This window comes from Anas platyrhynchos, chromosome 4, assembly GCF_047663525.1.
Source record: "Anas platyrhynchos isolate ZD024472 breed Pekin duck chromosome 4, IASCAAS_PekinDuck_T2T, whole genome shotgun sequence".
In the NCBI taxonomy this organism is placed as follows: domain Eukaryota; kingdom Metazoa; phylum Chordata; class Aves; order Anseriformes; family Anatidae; genus Anas; species Anas platyrhynchos.
This window is the reverse complement of record NC_092590.1, coordinates 10,520,764-10,544,623: the sequence shown is the minus strand read 5'-3', so window position 1 is coordinate 10,544,623 and position 23,860 is coordinate 10,520,764. Positions and strand designations below refer to the sequence as shown.

Below are 23,860 nucleotides of genomic sequence, written 5' to 3'. Positions count from 1 at the left end.
TTGAACAGAAAATAAAGTTTTCTGTTGTTCTGTGAGGCCGGATCTGCTCTCGTGTCAAGCCTACAGGGCAGATCCAGACCCTTCCAGACTGGCCTAGCTCTGCTCCCAGTGCGGTCAATTAAAAACAACAGCAACAACAAAACCCTCCACCAATTTCAGTGAGCAGCATCAGAGAAGATTACTTTGGAAAAATCTGCTCCTACCTATTCCACCCCTCTTTCGGCAACAGCTTAACAGATCTGTCCCTTGAGTGCATAAAGGTTATTCTTCCTAATTTCAGCTGGACTTTCGACATACAAAGTTATAGATGGAAATATTTATAGAATCATGCCCGTGTGAGTAGGAGCCCAGTATTTCTATGTTCTGTGAAGCTCCTGCAGCCCTCTCTGGCCCCATATTGCATTCCCACTGCCTATCACTATGCTGGCCTCGCTCAGAGCGGAAACCGCAGGGAATTGGGGTTATCTTTATTTTCGTTGGGCTTTAGCCCAATTTGTGGGACAGAACGGAACTCGCAGTTGGAAACAATACCACCACCAACAGGAAGCTTCTGTCACATCAGATCTGGGACTGAATTAGGTGTGAACTTGCTGAGCCACTGGCCTGTGACTCTCTCTGTGAGTCAGTACAGGCAGTAGTAGGTGGCAGGTTGGGAAGGATTTGCTTTAACAGGTAGGGTGGATGTGATTTTCTGTGTTCCAGCTGCTCCTCATAGAGGAATCAGCGGTCGCTTACAACATAGGACCTAACTAATGCACATCTGATTGAGTAATAAAAGAGGACCCTGTTGCAAATGGACTTGTCACAGTCATTAACAGAGAAGACACTCGCACTAGCCTGGACTGTTCTCCCTGCTCTTTGCCCCTCCTGTAACGCCACGGAGCTAAGAACTCAGCTGAATGCTTATTTTGTCTTGCTCTCACTGCTGCAAGCCATTTAACATTTTGTTACGCAGGTCTCAACACTTCTGATGTGTCTTCCATTTCCCTGCAAAGAGCACCATGTCTGTTTATTCCTCCCCCCCCACTGTTGCATCTTCATACAATCAAATTTCATTTCTCCCTTTTGTACCTGCTCTGTTAACATGTCTGTTTTTCCTCTTTTTTTTTCCAGCAAGCAATTCAGTATATGCTCAGCTGGAGTGGGCTCTGACTGTATGACTACCTGGCAAACCTACACAACTAAGGTCTTACTGGCCAAATTTTTCTCCTGGAGACCATAAAAACGACAAGAGAAATAATTGGCTGGGAGAGAAAAATGAAGATAGTGCTCACACTTCTGTAGCTGATTGACTTTCCTTCTCTGGTTACTGTGGAAAATTACTTCAGATGTGGAAAAGCTGGAGATATTTCCCAGGTAAAGGCCTCCCTCAGCTTAATGCAGTTGTCACCTTTTTTTTTTGCCAAATGCATTTCCTTGGAAGCAGGGAGATCTGCTGACAGCCCCCAGCTCATACGTCCCAAATCCTGTAACATCCTCTGCAGCTCAGGCTGTGAATGGGCAAGGGCAAACTTCTGCAAGCAGTTTCTCATAACACAGGACATCAAAAAAAGCTTGGAGTCCAGTGCCTGCACTTGGAAAAACCTCCACGGAAATAGAAATACATAAATCTGGAAAGGGCTAAAACTCGATGTCAGTGTGCCTCAAAAGCAGGTGTCTAATGTTAGGCTCCTAAATCCTGTTCAGCCACCAAGATTAGTAGCTTGATCTTTGCTACTGGTAATCACCCAGCAAGTTCTGGGAAAGCAGCTTATTTCAGCACCTAAACGTGGGGTTTAGGAACCTAAATTTAGTCTCTCAAGTCTGAAATCTGGGCCTTGCATCCTCAGCTAAGGACAAATAAGGGCACCTGGATCTTAACTTGCAATTTGAGTTTTACTTCCAGGTCAAACACGAAGCTCAGAAAGGGCCTAATTTTCCACCTCCAGTGTCAGGAGACCTCCCTGATCCCACCACGGCTGGCTTTGCTCTGTGGCTGAAGGAGGGGAGGATGGTGGGGCCCGTGGCGAGGTCCTGTGGTGCACCAGAACCGCTCAGGGCTGCAGCCCTGCTTCCCTCCCTCCCACCAGAAAGCCTTCTCAGGTCTTGCTGCATTTCCCCTGTTGCTTCCTTCCTTCCTTCCTTCTCCTTATCTGTCCAGCAGCCACTTGCCCTATCTGCCTTCTCAGCCTCCCGTGAGGCTCTGCAGGCTCTCATGAAGCTTTCACCACCCCATGCCCTGGCATTTTTCCCACCTCCCCGTGCTACCTGCCCTCAGCTGATGGAGAAGCGGACTCCTGGGCTCCTCTCTGCTCTCTGACTGGTAACAGGACGCCCCGTAGGGAACTGGGAGATAAAATAAAAACCAAGCTGTTTGAATGGGTTCTAGAGAGGCTTTGTTTGCCTTGTGAAAGCCCTCCAGAGCACAGAAAGGATCACTCCAGGGTATGGCTGCACTTGAAACCAAAACCTAGGCTAAATCTTTAGCAGAAGCCAAAGCCAAACCAGAAGCACAAATCAAAAACAAATGTGTAACTCTATTCCTAGAAAATCCTCTTTTCAAATAAAATGTAATTACGCTCTTATTTTCTCAAGCCTCGCCTATACACGAAAGCTGTAACCACTTTACTAACCCCCTTTAGAAGCTGATTTTTATTTTAATTAGGACAGCCTTTTTATGTCCTTTTGGGTTGTTCTCAAAACACCTTGCACTGATTTGTCTTAATTCATTCCTTACAGACAGAGCAGCTTTTGTCTCTGGAGTCCTCAGAGCGAACAGACTATGTATTTTTTTTCTGTCCAGATTTATTCTAGTGACTCTATTTGAATAATTTGACAAAGAGTAAGGATCTTTCTGAAATCCTTAACTGAATTTAATGTATTTCTAAAGGAATCCATGTAAGGCACCCTCTGTGGGATTGCAACTGTGGGACAGCGGTGTTGGCTGCTTGTAAGGACCTGGTCCGAAGGGACACTGAAACAGCACGAGGAAGAAGCCTGAGCCAACAACAGCCACCTTATGCAGTGAGAAGAGAAAGGGGGAAAATGCTTTTGTCGTCAGAAAGCAAAGAAGAAAAGGCATGTGTTGTGAGTGTAAACCTTTAACTATCCCTTAAATAAAAGTGCCCGAGTGCAAAGCTGAGAAGCTTTGCAGATCGCTTTTCAAGGGCTTCCCCTTGGAGCTGGTGTATTGCCACGTACACAGGTCTCAGGCCATGAATTCAAACTGGCGACAACTACTTGGTGGGAGATACCTGCAGTAGCTGAGACACAGGGTGAGCTTCTCCTTAGATAACGTGGCTGATGTGGTGGAGATTAACGACCAGTTTGATACGGCAGCAGAGGAAATTATACAAGCAAACCTTACAAGAGCTGTGAGAACAGCCTACCTATGATGGGCTTCGAGCAGAGCCCCACAGTAATTACCAGAGCCTTACGTGTGTTTTTAGCTCCTACATAACTCAGAGGCTTAACGAAACCTCTTAAAAGAAAGCAGGAAGGGCTGTGCACTGATTCCTAGTGATTCATTGACTTCCTTCCTCCCATCCCCAGCTAGAGCTTGACGGGACGAGCCAGCACGCCAGCGTGCAGAGTGCTGCAGCCCTGTAATGCCCAATACCAGCCGTAAGTGGTGACACCAGCACCATCCTCCAGACACCCCTTGGCTCCTGGTGAGCTGTAGGGCTCCCCAGAAGGAATACCTCTCATTTTAAATGGTACTCTGCCTTCCTCTGCCACGGACAGGCACGCTGCAGTCGCATGGTTGCCAGCCTTCTCGTGCTTTCACGGCCTGGCAGATGTCTCTGTATCATGCTTCTGAGAAACAAGGTGATTGATGACCAGCTCAGAAACCCCACTACGAAAGCAAGTTGCAGAATAAGAAAACATAAGTTTAAAATACATCTGAAGCTATTCTATTCTCTGAGCTGTCACACAGGATTTCTCCGAGGTGTCTCTGAGCTGCACTAGTGCAGATCAAGCCAGTAACAGCCTCCCACTGAGCCCTGGCTTCCCAAGAGGTTTCCCCTATTCCAGTTCGATCTGAGGTACCTGTTAGGATGTAACTGTGTGAGCTAATCTTCCAAGCAGCTCTGGAAATCTGATTCCTCCCTTTATCCTTTCTTTTTTTTCTCTTTTTTTTTTTTTTTCCCCTTTCATTTCCTTCCTTCTGTCCTTTCTTCCTTCCCTCTCTCTCTCTCTGTTTTTCTTTCTTTCTTTCTCTTTCTCCCTTTCAGTAAATCAATCTAGGGGAACTTGCACAGGTACGTGGCTTAAATGAGTTTGTGATGTTTACAAGACTATAAATGAAACACATTAGAAACTATCCTGAATGGGTCTCCAGCTGATTTCTTCAACTAGACCTCCAATACCTGCTTAAGAAAAATCAGGCAAGGTTAGGAATGCATTGCACGACCTTGAACCACAGCAGGATCCTCATGTCCCATCTGGAAGGTTTCTGCACAGCCCAGCTGTGTGCTTCTGCCCTCAAGTCACCTGCAGGCTGGAACTGAGCTGCCTTTTGGCCCGTGTCTTTGGAAGTCCTTAACTATTTGTGGGATCATTTTAACAAGGTTAGAAACACCTGGAGGTGGCTGGACTAACTTTTTCGAGCTCCTTGTGCACAAAGCTTTAACTACCAATATGGTTTTATTACTGATCAGAATAACATCAGAAATTGGAAGAATCGGTACAGTCAGACACAGAACATTGCAGAAACGGTGACCTTCTTTAAACTTCTTGCCTAAATTGACACTGGAGAAGGGCTCCCACTGGGCTGGGGGCTTTAAGTGGGCTTTGGTTTAGATTATGCTGTCTCTATACAGCGATGTCTTGACCTGTCAGTGGGAAAATCCAGCTGACTTGAGGAGGAGCGAGGGTAAGTCCCCACTGAAAATGCCACCCGTAGTCTTCTTTTTATCTTCAAACAGCACACATAAGCCCAGGGAGACTATTTGAAACGAGAGAAAGTTTTAACATACAAACACTAAAAGTAGCTCCACAGTTTCAGTGGACTGCCTTTTCAACTCGTTCCTTTTATGCCTTGGCTCTTTTATTTTAGAAGTTTCTGCACAAAACAAATGGACTAGACTTTATTTCTGTGCTACAGAGTAAGAGGCATAATTCCTCTGTATGGAAAGTCAACTGGAATTTTCTCCATGCTGTTGAAAGGGGTAAGTCTGGGCTCTTGTGTGTCTAACACTTGCCCTGTTGAGAGACATGGCAAAACAGCTATTGAATTTAATAGAACCTAGATTTACCTTTAACTTCCTAGATCTTCTACTTGCATTGCAAGAATGATCTATCTGCCCTATTACATTTGCCTTTTCTTGAACAGGATCAATCACCTCTTCGTGTCCAGACGTTGCCCTGTATCCAAAGCTCTGTATATATAATTTCAGTCGTCTCCCATGTGCACATGGTTCAGTTCCCAGCAGAATCAGGAAAAACATTTCCATTGAGATCCCAGCAATGTGAACTGGACACTGATCCGTGACTGTGAGCCTTCCTCCCTGGCTCCTCTGCTTGTCAGCCTTGAATTCCTGCAGCCTGGCAGGACTCCTCCCAGCTTTTTCTCCCAAAGCTTTCAAAACAAAACCGATAAAATGATATTCCTCCCTGCAGCTCTTCAAGGTTCTTTAGGCAGAGCAACCAAACAGCAAAGGAAAAAAAAAAAAAAAAAGAAAGCAAACACGCCTGAGACAATGTTTTGCAAACAGAGGCCACTGGAGCAATATTGTGAGCAAAATAGGAGCTGCCAAGCCAGAATAGGTAAGTGGTGCCTCTGGTCCTGTGTAATTCTGTGGATTACAGATCACATCTCCCTGTCAGGTATTATTTCCACATATTTTCCTCCAAATAACTATCTGAAATACCGGAACTAGCTATGTACAAGAGTTATTTTTGTGCTTGTGGAAGTGAAGGGTAGCCACAGCTCCGGCCTCAACAAGAAGGAGCCTCTGTTGAGATTCACAACTGACTTGCTGTCCATCACAGGTCTAGCAGAGTGGCAGGGATCAAGATGATGCCACTGGAGCTCCTGAAGGGGACATACAGACCCAAAAGCACTCTGTAACTGTGCGGCTCCTTGTATGTTGCAGCTCCTAGCTCCTAGGAAGGAGCACATTATTCTTATTCCAGACTGACACAACCTGAATTAAATTACTCAATAAGATTTCTGTCTGCTCCAATTCCCTTACTTAGCTATTTTATAGAGAAAAAAAATGTCCACTTGTTCCTCTAATCAGAGTGGAGGGTTCCTCATTTCTGTATGTTAGTTGCTTGATACCATCCTCCCAAAAACTTGCTGAAGTGTACCAGTAGCCACACTATCAATCCTTAGCTGTGAGGCTCCTGAGTCAATGACACTCTGTCTCTTCCAAATTCCACTGACTTCCCTCACTACATGTCGTTCAGGATGGGGTATCACATTTATGACATGCATCATTATTATGTTCATGTGTACGTTATGTTGATGTATTTTTAAGTAAGCAAATGTTTCAGCACTGAAATGCTGCCATTTCTGTTTCAAAGGCGTTATTTTTCATTTCAAATGGGAGTTAAGCTTCACTCTTCCCTTTTTCTTTTCTTGTTGCAACCCTTCCATTCTGAAATCAAAGATGTCAAGACTTCTCCTGAAGGAATTTTCCTAACAGAATTGTGTCCCAAATATTAATAGCATTAGTATCGTCCAAGCTGGATAATTGGCAATCCCAAAAGAACTGATAGGATCTGTTGCCTATATATTACTAGCTCAGGGCTATGTAATGGCCGGTGCTAATTGATTTTCTTTCTTTCCAGCCATACAAACATAAATCATAGTTAATAATTCTCTCAAGTAATTTCTAAGATAGTAAGCGTCTATAGTACGCATGCTGCCACCGCAGGTAATACCTTTGATATTCTTTCTTCCGAGGACAGACAGAAAAACATCGTTCTTCATCCTGCCATTAAGCACAGATTGGAGATTTAAGCACTTTAAGCCCGAGCTCAGACTACGGCGGCACATGATGTATAGCAGAAGGGGCTCTGGGTACGTGAGTTCCATAGAAAAAGCAGACACTATTAAAATATAATGATCAAAACGCAGCCTCCCCGGCTCCCCCTGCACTCAGCTGCACTTACCAGATCCTACAGCGCAGTAACAGCTACCTCACAGAGCTTTGTCTAGAAAGTGTGGCAGAACAGCTGTAAAGTGCCAGGACTTCTAGAGCTGGTTAATTGGACCTTTAAAGTGTATTAAGTGTCTATTGAAATGCAAGCCATAATAGCTCCCAAGAGGAACAGGGCTATAACAGCTCTACACATTTATGGATATAAGCTTACATATGCATTAAATGTATAAAAGCAATGTCTGTATAAACATATTACATAAACATATGATGAAAAACGCTTTCTACAAAAGCATAAATTAGGGCGTGAAAAAGAGCAACATGGACGAGCACAAGATGTAAATGTCCGAGAGCTTGTTTTGCACAGAGACTCTCAGTAAGAAAAGGTCAAAGCCTTTTGTTTGAAGAACAGCCTGCAACATCTCCAGAGAGGACATAAACAGCACAGCAGCCACAATGAGACACTCTACCTCCTCGTGTAAACAAATGATGTTAGTTAACAATTGTTCAGAGCCTGATAGGAGCTGAAATAGCAACCCACCTCTTTCAGATCGGTTGAGCTGTGCTGGGTGCCCATCCCAGAAGGAAAAGCAAGGAAATGTGGCACCAGCCCAGTTCCCCTCTCTGGGAGCTGCTGGCAGTCGCTGGAGAGGTTCTGACATTGCTCTGCTCTGTGCCCAGAGCCCACCCCGGCCTCTTTTCTGCCACCAGATGCTGACACGGGACGCCTTGCCTCTCACAGCTAGGGTTGGGTCCTTTGGGACCAATGAACCAAATCATGCATCAAACAGCATCCCCTGGGTGTAATTACCCCTCCACGTGGGGTCGGCACGTTTCTCTATACTGACCTCCTTGTGTATTTAAATGGAAGTGTTGCTGGCGACTGAGTCATGTGGACCAAAGCCTGAATAAACCTAGAATATGTAGTCTCAGACGGGAGCAGTGTCCAGCAAAGCTGTTATTTGTGTAACTACAGAGGTATATTGCCTTCTACAACCTTTTTTTGGGTTTTGTTCTGCTCTTTCTTGACTCAGGCAAAGCTAGTGGGAGTTCCTCCGAGGGCAAGAAATGAGCCAGCACTGGTTAAATTAAGCATCTGCCTGTTTCAGGTGGTGTCTATTTTAAGATATATGCTATGTCAAATATATGTTAGTTTGATATTAACAACACACCACGCTGCATACACACACACAGATATGTGAAAATGTACAGCTATTTCATGGATATTCACAGTGAGACGAGTCAGGAAGGCGGCTGTAACTGCTGTGTAAGCAGTGTGCAGGCTGTGGCATCAGTCCCCGTTCCCATGAGATCAGCACCTTTCATAAACATCCACGTGGCCCTTCACAAATACTGCAGCAGCAAAGATTTTCAGGTGGTGAGGCCTGGCCTGCCTCAAATTGGTGGAATCAGAGTGAGGATGAGGCTGAAGGTTGTCTCCCACCCAGGTCCATCGCCCTGAGATGGCTGCTAAATTTCATCCCACTTCCTAACGAGGTAAGAAATCCCTGGAAGAAATCCCACAGCGGGACAGAGCCCCTACCCTCTGCCTTCAAGAGCAGTCCATTCAGGTCCCAAGTCAACCCAGGAGAAAAGCAGTTTCGTGCACTTTTAACCTTGAAACTCCCTTTTTGCTTTTGGACATCAGGGTACAGCGGTTCGGCTGGGTGAGGACGCAGCCCATAAACAATGTTCCCTGCTTCCATATTTACTGAGGAATGCTACACTTGGCAGCACACATTTCCAGTAGCGGAAGGCTGACTTCCTGATGTCAATATGATATTTGGCAGTTAGCACATGCTCCCCAAAGTAAACCATGGCACAGCTTGAACACAGTCTGTGAGGGTCTACAATGTTCAGAAATACTGGCTAAGCTCTTCTTTTTTTTTCTTTTTTGACAAACCATGTACCAAAATGTGCAATACAGAAGAGGGAAGGCTTAGACACAACCCAAGCAAATAGTGGGCTGTTGTTCCGAAACCACTGACAGTAACTACTGGGATATTTTCTTTGCATACAAATGAATTGCAATAATCCCTGAATGAAGACAAGCTTTTTACTATTTTGTGAAATAAATATTTTCCTTGTATAACATTGCCCGGCGGATTAAAAAGCAAATAAAGTACAAGCCTGTGCCTACATTATCTAAAGCTGCAGGATCCCAGGAACCCCTGTTTTGTACAGCTTCACATGTACGGAGCATCATTAAGAAATGTCAAGGCCATATTTTACTCGACTCCCTTCATACACATAAGAGAAGAAGAATTTTAGTCACAAAAACATCTCCCTATTATTATACACACAAAATATGCAGCTTCCCTGGGAAAATCATGCATTCTAATTTGTTTTTGAAGGAAGTAATTTTTTTCCTGGCATATCTGATAAAAACAACAGCCCGTGATTATCTAATCTGAAGGTCATGTCACACTCAAATAACTGGAGTATCTACACAGTAGATGGAAATTCTGCTGTCACCACCCATCATGACAACTGTCGGCAAAATAAAAGCAATATCACTGCCTGCCTTCCTGGTACATCCCAAATTGTCTGGATGGTAAAAATAATTCTCAAGAACAAGCAAACAAAAATTTGTGAAATGCGGCCGTGCCTGTAAATTTTCAGACAGGACAGAAACAGAGGTCAAGAGGAAAAGAAGCTTTAGTAATAACCAAATCTTTGCAATTCTGTGCTCCATTTAAGAAAGCAAGAAGCAAAGGTGGCTTAGCTCTGGGAAACAAATAACTTGTTCTGTCAGCAGATGTGTTAACGAAGTTTGGTCTTGCAAGGATCTGAGTCTTTCCCCGCTTCCTTTTCCATCTCCCATGACCTTACCCTACCCTGGCAATACTTTTGTTTCCTCTGCTCCAGTCCTTGCCCTGTGCACCTCCACCACACCACATCTCTCTTACCTTCATGACCTCTGCTTGGGCACATCATTTCTGCCTACCTTCAGAGCGCGTGCACTGGCTGGGCAGCAGAGAAGGCAAGGTATGGGGTCCACCGTGCTGATTTCTCTCCCGAGGGACACTATTTGGAGGTCTCCGTCCTCTGCCAAGCCATCTATTTTCATGAAGTTTTTCATCTTTTTCCATCTGGTCTCTGCCTCACGGCCAGGTATGGTTGAAGAGACTCGATGAATTCAGACGCAACTGAGTGAAGAGGGACAAAAGCCAAGTGTGAGGTGGGATGGTGTAATTCTGCCTTTCTGAAGAGACTCAGAAGCTACCTACACTCATGGTGCCAGGAGTGGAAACCACCTCCAAGATTCACTGGCGACCCTCTCCGTGGCCAGCTGGCCAGGGATTTGTGTTGGTGGGGAGGTGGGTGGCTCACAGGGGTCTCAGGTGTCCCCCACCTCATCCCTGCCCACGGCTGGTGGCCCTCCACACCTCAGGGTGCTGCCAAATTTTAATAATCTTGGCAAATTGAGGACATCCCTGTCAGTGAGAGGTGGTTCCTGCAGCCAGGTGTTGGCAGGGAGGAGGAGAGCCAGGAGTGTGGGGCAAGGACACGTTGCTGCTACCTACGTGCGGCCCTGCCGAGGGAAATAAAAGCAGGCATTAAACCAGCCTTAGGCCTGGTGGCTCCCAAACCCCAGGGTGTGATTTCTCCTCGCTGCAGCTCACAAAGAGGTGGGCAGAAGGTGGCTGCCGATTCCCCCAGGCCACACCAGGTGGCACCAGCGTGTAGTGAAGGTGGCAGCCGTGCTGCAGCTGCTGGCAGGGCACAGGGCTGAGCCACCAGGCCTTCCTGCAGAAGGCATCGTGCCCAAAAATGAAGGCACGGTGCCTGTCGGTACCGTAAAATGCTGCCTGGTTTCATGCTGCCTCCTCCCTGGCGATGCACAGGGAGCTGAAGCCAGAAGCTCTATGATTTCAGGTTTCGTTTTCAGCTGGTGCTGAGAGTGATTAGCTACCCCTTGGTTAACGAACCGTCCGACCATTGCTAACTTGCTGCAGAAGGAAAGGAAAGGAAAGGCTCAATTCATTCAAATCTCTTCAGAGCAAACCTAAACAGTGCAGTTGTTAATTAAGCACCTCTTCTGATGTAACTATTTTGGGGAAAAAAAAAAAATCAAAAGCAAATGAGAGAAGAGTTTCCCCTAGGTGTTGCCCTACTGACCTGTGCAGTTGTAGATGTGTCTTCATCTTTTGCATTTTTTCTGGTTTAAACACAGTATTTCCTCAGGCCTTTTGTGTTTGCACTTGTGAACCTGGCAAGGAAATGGCAAATGAGAAGGAAAAGTTCTAGTAATTAATGGCTATGTAAAAAGCTTTTGTTTGCCACACAGCAGTGCTGGTATGGTTTTTGTGTGAGGGCTCAGTATGAGCTGGGTCCAGCAGAGGACTTTGAAGTGTACTCGAAGGCCAGTTTTCTTTGTATTACAGCAACAACTGGGTGGGAAACAAAGAGAGGCAGAAAATTCTGCAAAGGTAGAAAATTCATTAAAACATGGCTGGATTCTCACTGAGATCCATCTCTCAGAACCCTGACCTGAACAAGATGCCTCTGAACAGGGGCCTACTGAGAAAAGGGGAGGGGGTGCTTGCTCCTAGGTAAGGACCCAAGTGACTTACTCTCAGCTGAACGCTGCTGTTGTGCCCCAGACCTCTTTGTTGATCAGGCCTTGTGTACTTGATATCAAAGAGCAGTGGTTTACATTTGGGCATTATGTTTAAACACAAAGGGCTCAGCATTTTTTTAGTCTTTGTATCTAAATTACATCACCTCCTGCTGAAATTCAAACAGATATACTCGATATGCAAAAGAGCTTCAGTCTAATTAAAAGCACTGCAGCTAGATTACCCGGCATGCCACATTGGTATCCAAAGATGATTTTATCCTGTGTGTTATTATGAGTTAGAGAGTGGCTTATGGGAGGACAACAGCATCTTCAGGACACAAACATGAGGCAGAAAGAAAATTGTGATCTAATAATATGCACTGCATTCTAATAGTAACAAATACTACAGCCTTTGTGAATTCTTATTTAATTGTAACATCCCTTTTGGATCCAGACCACAACATTGCTATCAGAGTGATGTCCCATTGAGAAATCAGGACTCTCTGCTTTAGACTATGGTGTTTTGTCTTTTCTGAAATGAGCGAGAGGTGGTTTTGCACAGAACCAGCCAGTTTAGGGGCAGTTATCAAAGGTTTACTGTAGTCACTGTAGAAACTCTTCCAGTGCTCGTGATAATGGATTGTCAGCTATAAGACAGCATGCAAATGGAGAGGACAAGAGAAGTAATTTAAATACAGCACTGCAGAACAAAACTCCTGAAAGTATTTTTGGTTCTAGGAAAAATGAAAAACAAAACAAAACAGAATAGACCAAGGCAACTGCTGCAGAGCTAATAAAGTCTTCCTAGTTCTACTCGTATGTCACTTCTTTGTAAGAAATTAAATGATACTTTCCAAGGACTCCCCTATAGCTAAAGTGATAATTCTAGTACTAGAAGCAATCTAAAAGCAATGTATATCTCAGTAGTATGCTTGGTCTCTCTTAATAAAGTTTTTGTTGCAAAGGCACAGTCTGTCATGTGCATTAATGCCTGAATTCACAGGATTTTTCTTTTATTAGTGCATTACATACATTACTTTTCTTCGTACATAACTGAAAGGGGAAAAAAATCCATTGGCTTCGTGATTATTTTGATGAAGAGAAGTGAAATCCCATTTAAAGTATTGGAAATGTTTAAAGTGTAATGCAACAAAGGGGTATGAATTTTACCAACATATAATCAGTTGCAGCTGATAATGCTAATGCTAACTTTAGTAACCATCAGCATGTCTCCACATGAATGATAAACAAGAATGAATATTTGCCTCCAGCTAATTCTTAGCTCCTACCCAGTGAAACAGATAGTTGGTCACAGATATGTCATTGTTTGATCACGGAAGTCTGTAACAAAATCTTTCAAATATCTTTCTTTATCTTCTCAAAGAAATTTCAGAATATTTGACATCCCATTCTGTCTGCTTTGTGTGCGTGTTCCCACAGCCTTGTTCACTTTGCATCCTTCTCTTGGATGGTCTTCATTATGCTCCTTTTATTAGATATTATATTTTACATTGGATAAAGATTATGCAATTGCAGTTTCTAAGTAATTCAAAATGCAGAAGAGAGAATGATAAAAAACCTTTACAATGATGGAACACAACCAAAGTTTCTTTCAAAACTTTCTTTTAAGGATTTTATAGCATGGCTCAGACAAACATGACTGGCTAACCTCATACAGTTCACGTTAATGGCCTGACTGAGGTAACTGCAACAAAAAGTTAATGACAAATCACTTCCTCAAATATACTCTTTCTTTGGAAAAAAACAACAAACCACCTCATAATGAAGCAGGAAAACTAGTAAAGTGGTTTTTTTTTTTTCTTCCCCAGTGAAACTCTTCCTATCTAATTATGGAAAAACAAATTTGCTTAATAGTTGTTTACTTATTTATTTTTGAAAAAAAAAAGGACATCAAAACAGTTTTTAAGAGTTCAGTAGTGTTTGTATTAATAATATTGTGCAGTGTATATAACGTGTGTGCGCATTCATCCTTGAATCAAGAAATGGTCTGACATTCTATAGTTTTCTATGTTTTTTAGAGATTTCCCTGCTTATACAATATAAAAAAATCTTTTAACCTACTTCAGCATACCTGAATAGATCACAGAAATCTTCTAAATACTGATTCTTTGAGAGTTGTCATCTTCAACCATCTGTGTAAAGAGCACCACAAACTGGTTTCAGTGAGCAGAGGTACCTGAAACATATTCAAATTAATAACCCTCATATTCGGTAATGAACTTAAGATGGCTGTCTTCAGATGTATGTTAGAAAAGAGGGCCTTTTTTTCTTTAAGAAAAATTACATATAAATTTACATGAAATGAGAGTTTCTTTAAAATGTCCCTTAGTATGCAGACACTGTTGGCTCTTACCTTAATAAAGTGAGAAGCTGGGAGAGCAGCATGAGGAAAGCAGGAAGAACTGAAGCGGAGCAGCAAGCTGTGAGATGTTCAGAGGAGCACGCCCTGCTATCATGGGCCAGCTCTTCTTCACAAGGGTCACTTGCGAAGTGCTGCACAGGAGCTAATTGGGGTAGAGGAACACTAAATTCAGGTGCCAAAAAATATCTAAGTTGGTATGGATAGGAAAAATGGGAACTGCAGTTGATAGCTGATGGAAAAAATAATTGTGGCTATTCTTTGCAAGGGCAAGATCACAGAAGAAGTGGGATTTTTCGTGTAGCTAGGATTTTCTTCTATTTGCAGCTTCTGTGGAAAGGCTTTTTCCACTTCAACTTGCCAACGTGCGAGCTAAATAAATACGTGGGCAATGGCAGCCCCTATCCTACAGGGAGCATGCTGGAAAATATGTTTGTTCAAATAACACTCAGTGGAACAAAAAATATATTTAACTCACAGTGAAGGGGCCACAGAGTTCAGCCACATTTGACCAACTTACCGCATGCTGATTCGAGCCTGCTGAAGACAATTTGTTGAAGTTCAGTAAATACCTGCCGATGCCAGTGGTACAGAGTCATTGCTATATACAAGCATCTTTCGGGTGAACTCCTCGTTAAGCAAAAGTTTTCCATTAAGAACGCAGCCCAGTCCCCAGCATCTCCACAACACTTCGCAGTCATCGCACCTGCTGCTCTGATCTAAGCTCTGGTGAAACAAACGGAGACTCTTTAAAAGCCCTTTTAAGCTTTAAAAGCCCTTGTTCAGCTTTGGCTGACACCCAGGAGACATAGGCAAGGGTGGAGAGCAGGGGCTTGGAGCACTGCCCTGCACAACACTTCTCTGGAGACTCTCTGGGTACTCTCTGGAGCTGTGCAATGGTGTGGGTATGGCTCTCGGGAGCAGTAGGAAGTTGGGAGCTTCACAAACACCTCCCTGACATCACCTTTGTCATCTTGGGCTATCTTTTCTTTTTCTTTTTCTTTTTTTTCCATTACCCCTCCACCTGCACCTCCATGTGTCACTCCTACACCACACCAATGACCCACAGCAGAGGGGCCCCTGACAGTGGGATCCATGGGGATGCAGAGCAGCACTGGTGGCTAATTGGGAAACCCTCACCAGTTCCACCTCAGGACATATCTGGCAAGAGAAAATCCTGAAGAAATGCAGAACCAAAGTCGCTGCTGGACGTAAGTGTGTTCTGCTTGTGCTTTAAGAGCTTATTGTTACTGCTTTTTTTTTTTTTTTCTTTTTTCTTTTTAATGTTGGCTAAATGTGCTCGGTTTGCCATATGTTCAGCAAACAGCACTGTGACCCCAATGCTACCACCATGCCAACTTTCAAAGCAAAGCGATTGCAGCGATCTTTTAATATGGAATAAAATACTCCTCCCACTTGGCTTTGAGCTGGGGAAAAATCCATGGCTTGATTTTGACTTATGCTTTGCGTGGTCTGCCCCATCCCAGCATGGTCAGTCTCGTCCTAAATGGTTAACGCTTGGCTAAACTGTAAGCATCTAAAAACAGGATATTACAGCAGAAAACCGGATAAGCACAGTAACAGAGGGGGCTGCAAGGCCCTTCCCTGCTGTCTCCTCTTCCCCACCCATCAAAACAAGTAGAGATAATATCTGAATGCATTTGTGTCCAGTTAAAATCCTGCACAAGCTCATGGACAAATTAAATGCAGACTTCTGGCTTCCAGCAAGTTTTGTTTGCGATTATCAGGGCTGCAAAAATTGACATGGACAACCAGGACTGTGGTGGAAAAAGTGCTGCTCAAAGGTGTTCCCATCAACACCCCGAAAAACAGCGTCTCCTCCTCTCCCCATGGAAAGAGGACTATGTCTGCACAGCTGCCTCACCTTGGTGGCCACCTGGGCCAGCTGATGCAGGCAGGAGATGCCACCAGCCCAACGCATGGCTTTGGAGGAAGGGATGCGGTAGCACTGGCACAAGTTCAAGTTGTCGGTCCCAACCGTGCATGTAGGAAAATGAAGGGGACGATGTTCTCCTTGGCTCCTTTTTCTTTCTCCTGCAACATAAAAGCTAAACTCACTCCCAGTCCTCAAACCTTCCTGGGCACCGAGCTGTTTACAGGAGTGCTGAGGGCCAAAGATGTTTGTGGTGGCATAGGAGCTGCTGGGACAGCAGGGGATGAGCAAGTACAACCATCATGCCAGAGCTAGACTGACTTATTCTCTAGGAACCTTTTATCTTGTGTGGTTTAAGCCACATTTCCTTTTGCTGCTCAGATCTGTTTGTTGGGTGTCATTATGTCACCACAAGAAAGGGATAAAATTCATCACTTTCTAGAAATTCAGTCTTTCCATGAGAATTCCTGGAGTTCCTCCCTTTATTCAACTTTGTGGCTTGTTGTTTTGACTTTGCTTTGGGTTTTGTTTGTTTGCTTGCTTTCATTTCTTGCCTTTTTTTTTTTTATGTAGAGGTTCCTAAAGCTGTAAGGCAAGAGGCTGATCTTCCTTTCCATTGCACTCAGCTGCTTCTGTGCCAAATCCTACCACATGCATGCTTCTTCCCTGCGTTAAAATAAACAAAGGAATCCATGTTTCCCAGAAGAGTCATGAAAAAAAGGAAACCTTTATAATAAGCCACATTTCTTCCTGAAAGGGAAAAGTAGCAGAGAAGGGAAGAGGGAAAAATACTAATGTAGGATGTGTTCATGCTATTAGCCTAGCAACAAAACACCCTGGAAGGCAACAGCACTCGTGGCGTTAAACACACTGGAAGTCAACAAAACAAAACAAAAACGCATTTGTGATGGGAAAATTTTGCCTTAACTTGATGCGTGCAATTTTGCCACTGCCACCAATGGGGAAATAAATCCCGCAATATCCATTTTAGGCGAGAGTGTATTTACCATAACAAGATAGATTTGCTCTGGAAAATTTTTTTGTTGTCAATATATCCTTTGTTAGGCAGTATCTTCATCTCCTAGCAACAGCGTGGGGAAATCCATCAGAGACCTGGAATTTAACGGCGAGAGATGAAGGCTCACCGCAGCTCGGACATTTTCTGAAATCTTTACTGACATGCAAATACCTCTGTGCACTTACGTGTGTGCCCACTGACGAACAGATAAATTGGTCTGGAGAATGGAACCGGTGGAAAAACACTCTGTGTATCGTTAAATACAAATTGAACAAGACGCACGAAATGCTGGAAGAACTGCTCTACCTCTCGCTCCTCAGGAGGCTCTCTCGCACCCATACACATTACACACGCCTGGTGGGAAATTGGACACACACAAGCCACGTTTCAAATGCTTAAACGCCATCATAAAGCGGTTTTCCCAGCCTCCTAGCTTTGCAGTGTCACATTTCGGAAGATGGGAAAGCAATAACGAGCCTCCTGCAAGCAGTGCAGGCAGGGCTGCAGAAGGTGGCAGCGGTCCCTAGGTGCCCGTGGCTTTTCAAGGCACGTCCCTGCCTCTGCCTTTATTTCATTTTATTTCCCGGAGAGAACCTGTGCGCCGTTTTAAGGAAGTTAAAGGTGAACTGAAACGCTCTAAGAGTCACTGAGGGACCTCTTTTCAGCTGCGCTCTGTAACACCCCTTTGGTCTGCAGGACATCCTGCTGGCTGTGTTTCAAGGCTGCTCCTGTCCCCCCGGCTGGTCCCAGCTCCCCAGGAGGTGGCTCGCCTGCCTCGGCTCAGCTCGGAGCAGGGGATGGTGCTGCAGCCTGGTTGCCTGCCTGTGGCACCAGGAGATGGACGGTCCCTTTCTGATGGCTCCTGCTCATACCTGGACACAAGAGCCCAGGTATGGGCTCCTACCAGCACACGAGAGCCTCCATGCAAGCACTGGTGAGAGACTCACCCCTCTGCTCCCTGTCACACAATGCTGTCTCAACCAGTCCCTCACCTAAAACAGGCATTTATGAACAAAATTCAAAGCCCAGTAAGGCCTCCTGAAATCTTCACATGAGGGGGGCACAAAGACAGTTGAAATTGCCTTTATATGCTCAGTCAAAAGTCCCTCGGGATTTAAATTCCCCCAACATACATTGTGGAGGGATGTTCCTAGCGAGAGGAGAGGTGGCCCAGAGGTCCCATCAGCTCCCCGGAGGCACTGAGCTGGCGTATGTTGTTCTCCTGGCCCCTTATTATTTCGGCTGGGAGGAGACAAGCCAGCTGCGGGGGCACCTCCGCATCGCTGAGCCAGCCTGAGGCTGGGGCTGCTCCCCAGAGGACTTCACGAGCATCATCAAATCAAAAAGAGTTGTGGTTTGTTGTTGTGGTTTTTTTTTTTGTTTGTTTTTTAATTACGCCTTATAGACTTGCACGGGCTGGAGGGGAGGGTTAATTGGCAGCAGAATGATTTAATAGCTCCTGATATGAAAACAACTATTCCAGTCTCTGCTGAAAATGCAGTTGGGGAGACAGGCAGGGGAGAAAGCCTTTGTCAAAAGTCTGTGTTTGCAAGAGAAACACATTACCTGATTATTGGCTCTTGCTGCTGTACTGGGGACATCTGAGCAGGGACCTGAGCTTGTTCCTGCCCATACCAGGAGCAAATTGGCTGTTGCTGCAAGGAAATGCCAAGCCTCTCCTCTCACCTTGCCTGGCCCTCGAGCATCTGCAGAGGACATGAGACCCATCCCATGGAAGCCTCTCGTTTTAAAGACAATTGTAAATGGGTGTTTGCTCCTCAGCTGCCCTCGCTGAAATTAGCTTCCTGACTCGGGCATGATGATTTCAGGCAGCGCGAATTTGTTTCCACCGAAGCTGTGTTTGCTCTTGAACTTTTTGCTATTGACTCGCACACATGTTCAGTATATAGAGCAAACACTTTGGTGTGAAACAACATCATACACAATGAGTCATCCGTGCTCTGGTCCCCAGCCATCCCACGGAGAGCTTGTGCTGTCAGTCACGCTGTCATTTGCAAACATAGCTACAAACACTCAAAACCAGACAGTTATCTTGTATAACACCTTATGGAGAATCTGCCTTAAGCAAACAGGAACCATGTTAATGTATTTTTGGAAGAGCTAGAATAGAGGGGTAGATTTTTTTTTGTAAGGAATCAGGTTTTGGACAAGATCTGTCTAAACTGATGCCTTTTAGTGAGATGATTTTAAAAATAATTATAAATTAACCTTTGACTTACAGCTGAACCTGTCCTAGTTTCTATGGCAATGTGCAGCTATCATCAAGCATTATCTTCTAGTGTGCAGAAAAAATGCATTTACTCATCCTGGGGAATTGCATTAAATAAATTAACAGTGCTCACTCCAGACATCCTGATGCCACTGCATTATTGACTGATAAACCTTGAGATCCCTTCATCATGCACATCCAATCATGTCAGAGCTCACAGCAGTCAAAAAGGCAGCAGTATTTGGGAACCAAGGTGTTGGTGAAGTTTGGGTGCCACCATTTAGTCGATTATTTAATAAATTGTAGCCACAGACTGGTAAAGCAGTGTCAGGCAAGATGCCTTTATAAATTAAATACATATATAATATAGCATAAGGTCTATATTTTTCTTTAAACTATTCAGAGATTGAAGTAACACATCGTTTGCATGCCCTCAGCACCAGGGCAGTCATCAGTCAATGTTAGCAAATACTTTACTTGGCACGTCACTGCAAAATTTGGCAACTCCAATCCCAGGCAAGCAGCTTGCCACTGGCATACAACCACACAGAAAACAATCACGAGAACGATCAGCACTGCTGATGTCAGTGATCTGCATTCTCTGACATTAAAAAGTTTGGTAATACCTGGTTGTTCGCTGCCATGGAATCCAGTCCAAAACAGTTCACTCCGAGATCTGGTCTGGTGGCCAAGCTCTAGCGTAACACAGCGATGCAGAAACTCTGCCAGGTTTTGCCTCCCCAAAGCAGCCGTGACCTTTGAGAGTTTGAGAGCTGACAGTCACATTTCAGCAGATGCAGTGATTAAACAATGTTAGGAATAGTTCATCAGTGCACAAGGCTCTCTAAAAACATTACTGCCTGCAGCACTAGAAACACAGGCTGGTGTACAAACAGGCACCCAGCTTTTGTCCCTCCATCCCTGCCACCAAAACAGCAATTCCCCCCTGCAGACATCCCATAGGATCATTAGGAAGCAAGAAGAACCTCTCAGCCCTGAATCATAATCCCAAAAATTGCTCGTGTGCTACCCCCATTGCACCAAGTCAGGCCGTGGGCTGTCAATTTTAACCTGCCATGGATTTGAAAAGTTTTTTTTTTTTCCTATCAGCACATAGCCTGGCTCCAGGGATACAAGCTGAAGTGCTTGGAGGCGCAGATGGCCCAGCTTCTGCTCAGAAACGTGGCTTTGCAATCCTGCGCAGCCAGAAACAAAAGCTTCACCTCTCTTCAGAGAGCAGGCTCTGCCTCACAAAATTTACAGGGTTTTTTTTTTTGACTCGGTAACCAGTTCTTCCCCAGGAGACCTTTGTGTCACGAAAGACGGAGGGGAAATCATTTCAGACTTCACACTTCGGTCCATATTGACACACACAGCCCATCTGCAGAGCCACGTGCTGTTGCTGAGGGGAGAGAGCTGCTGCCTCCCCTGCAAATGAATTCATTTGGGTGCACAAAGATTGGCCTGGAACGAAGCAGAAACCCAAAGTCCTCGCCAGCAAGGCTTTATTCTCAGACCTCTCTGCAATAGAGGCAGCCTCAACTTCTGCCCACATGAGTCCAAAAACACAGAGCAGATCCAATTACCTGATAGCAGAATCTGGATCGATGCAATTTTATTTTTTTTTTATTTTCTGTCCAGCCAATATGCCCTGCTGCTCCTTATTTATCTAGATCAGAATCGCAAAATTTAAACAGTCAAAGATCGTAAATTCTCTCTCCCAATATTGGCACGGAGCGGGTATTAGGGAAATTCATTCTGCAACTGATCAGAGTTGCTTTAGGATCCATGATCGGCGCCGTTAAACTCATTTCCTCCCATAAAATATAGGTGCATTTTCCACCCCAAATGGGAAAGCTGAGAGTTCTGCTCTCCTGCCCTCCACCCCAGCCCTTTCCCTTTCTGATCTGGGAGCAGAGAATTCACATTCCAGTCAGTTAGCCCTGTCCCAGCACACCATTTCCAACCCATCTGCTGCCTGATAAAATGGCCCATCTAGGCAAAACCCCAGCCGGGCAGCAAATCCGATATTGCACCTGAAGCCACCAGAAGTATTAATAACCTGCCACTGCTAACCTGGCAAGCTCTTCCCTGGGATAATGGCTTGTCTTTGCCATGCCAGGCACCGGGTGTTCACAGCAACAGGAGCTCCCTGCTTCCACACATCCCAGGAGAAAGCTGGAGATGCTTTTGGTTAGCTACCTCTGTCTTCAGGAGGCATCCTGGGTTTCCTGAGCTCAGGCTCGCTTGTGAGAAAGAGATTAAAAATATTGCCCGTATCCAACAACACAATAAAAGCAGTTTTGTGTTTTGTGAGCGGAGAGCTTTTTCTTCCCCCATCCTCTCTTATTTTTTTTTCCCCTTAAGTGAGCTGATTTGAAAAGAAAGCTGTCATCTCTCCTTGATGAAAAAGCTCTTAAATACCCAGAAGCACCAATGAAACGGGGCTCCACTTTGCAAGCATCTGTGCAATTCAGCACCAAAGTCAGAGGGCAGCTGTCTTTCCAGGGAGGGTCACAGGGCCTAGAAATAAGCTCAATTCCAGCTATTTCAGGGAAACCATATTATGGATGTACTTAGACTGTTAAAAGGCATTCCTAAAACTTATTTTATTCTCTTCAGAAAGAGTCAGCTCAGGGATAAAAGAGCACAGTAAGAATAAGCATAGTTCTATAACACTTGGACTTGGGTTATTTATCTAGAAGCTCAATTTTCTAGCAGTTTGGTCCACTGGATCTACAGCCACAAAGAAAACACCTCTAGCCAGGCCTGGCCCAGCACCTCCTCGAAAGCCTCCATCACTGCCAAACCAGGCAGCCACAGAAATGGGGTCAAGATGGGCATTGATTTCACGGGGAGCTTTTGCATAGCCTACAAAGTGTTGGTCTGCATCAGGATACCGGATTATATCTGATGAATCAATTAGTGTTTGCCTGTCCAAAGCTTTGCTCAAGGATGGAAGGCCAAAGAGATGCTGCAATGCTTGTAAGTTGGGTCACAGTGTTACAGACCGGTCTGAAACAGAGAACAAATAGTTTGCCTAAGTTGTGAATTGAGATCGCAAGCACTGTCCAAGGCTTTTCAGACGTGACCGGTGAGGTCAGAGCACTGACTTTGTCACTCGGAGAAAACTGCAATCTGAACTTCCAGCAATGAGCTGAGTTTGACCTGAAGCTCTTCACAGTGAAATTGAGCTCAATCTCGGGAAAAAAAAAAAAAAAGAGTTGGAGAACTAGTAGAGATAAATCTGGACCAGAAAAGCATATTTGGAAACTGAAGAGAATGGCAAAACTCATCCAAATGGGAAGAAGTCTGCCGGCCGAGGCCCACCAGCACCTCCTCCTCTGCCATACCCGACGTGGGTTACAACGATGGATTCAGTCACAGGATGTTTCACAGTTTGCCATCATGATGCACTGCCACCACTCATTCAGTCAAATCCAGGTGAAGAAAAGATGGTAGAAATGAGAGGGGGAAAAAATATTAAGAATCTGTAAGTAAATCTTGCTGGGTTGGTAACTGGAAGCAGAATGAAACAACAGACTGCTTGGAAATGGATTCTGTAGATGACAAATTACAAGACAGCCATGTCACCCTTAGCAGCACAGGCAAGGCCATTTAAAATCCTATTTAAATTCCAAGAATTATAGCTATATTGATTAGGAATTGCAGTCAATTTAGTGGTTTCTTTGTAGTAAAGTAAAACTAAGCTGTTTCTAAACTGCACTAAGTGTTATAAACACATCCAATTTTGATTAAACTGCTACCAATGTAAACACGTCATTATAATGAGATTAAAGTAGTAGCAAGAATTGTGGTATGAAGCCCTAGCCAGATCTCAGTGACATTGAGATAATAGGTGGAAGTGCAGAAAGTATTGATTGTGTGTGACTAATAGGCTGCTTCATAAAGGGAGAAAGACTTACACATTGAAGAACTGAAGATAAAAAGTATTAATAGCAAACCTGTAAGTGCTGCTGCAGTGCATGCACGAAATATCAAATGTTAGAAAAGCCCATTTCCCAATTAATATTCCTTTCATAGTTATGAAGCATGAGAATCTAAGGTAGCATATCTGTTACTGGCGCACAGGACACTGAAAAGATTTAAATTAGACATACGTGCACTGGGAAGGGGTTATACATTTATAACCCGAGCATAAAGGAAGAATGTATTTCTGTTTAGAGAGAGCGCACAAAATACACTTTTTCTTTCCATCTCACTTAACATCATAAATCATTGGTCTATGTCCCTCTGTTTTTTTCCATTTGTAAGCTGGAGCTAATAGTGCTGTGACATTTAAAAGGCCTGCTCCTAGAAGGGAGTCATGAAGATGGAGAATTCAGACATTGGAGCAATGAGTAGTATCTTAATTATGTATTTATTTCTTCTCATTGCATCTCAGGATGCAAACATTTGCTGTTATTTTCCATCTGTGAGAGCTTTGCCCAGTCCAAATTCCTTTTTTTTTTTTCTTTTTTTTCTTTTTTTTTAGCAATGCTTCCAGCCTTTGCACCCAGCCAAGGAGAGGTTAGGGGACCCTTACCTACTCATAAATGCTGGTGAACACTGTTCCAGGTTTCCTGATGCCGAGCATGACCCAGCTGCAAATCACTCTGTCACAGCAAGACAATATAGCCGCACTCAGAGGAAGCCATCAAAGACTTCCAAAAGAAACCTGCTTGG

The 23,860-nt window shown here is 44.4% G+C and overlaps 1 protein-coding gene across 3 annotated transcripts in view; it reads right to left on the bottom strand.

The window, feature by feature from the left end:
* Window positions 1-23,858, bottom strand: part of EMCN (endomucin) — a 75,940-nt gene extending 52,082 nt beyond the window's left edge. The window contains exons 1-8 of one of the 3 annotated variants that reach the window (XM_038178865.2): window positions 23,721-23,858; window positions 19,801-19,930; window positions 15,918-16,087; window positions 14,553-14,758; window positions 14,027-14,177; window positions 13,745-13,849; window positions 11,211-11,301; window positions 10,036-10,237 (exon numbers count right to left, since the gene is read on the bottom strand). In XM_038178865.2, coding sequence (XP_038034793.2) covers window positions 10,036-10,180 — 145 coding nt within the window. In that variant the 5' untranslated portion in view covers window positions 10,181-10,237; window positions 11,211-11,301; window positions 13,745-13,849; ... (3 more) ...; window positions 19,801-19,930; window positions 23,721-23,858. Of the gene's footprint in view, window positions 1-10,035; window positions 10,238-11,210; window positions 11,302-13,744; window positions 13,850-14,026; window positions 14,178-14,552; window positions 14,759-15,917; window positions 16,088-19,800; window positions 19,931-23,720 lie in introns of those variants that run through there. The other 2 variants (XM_038178867.2, XM_072036988.1) reach the window with 2 other exon arrangements.
* Between the last annotated feature and the right edge of the window lie 2 nt (window positions 23,859-23,860).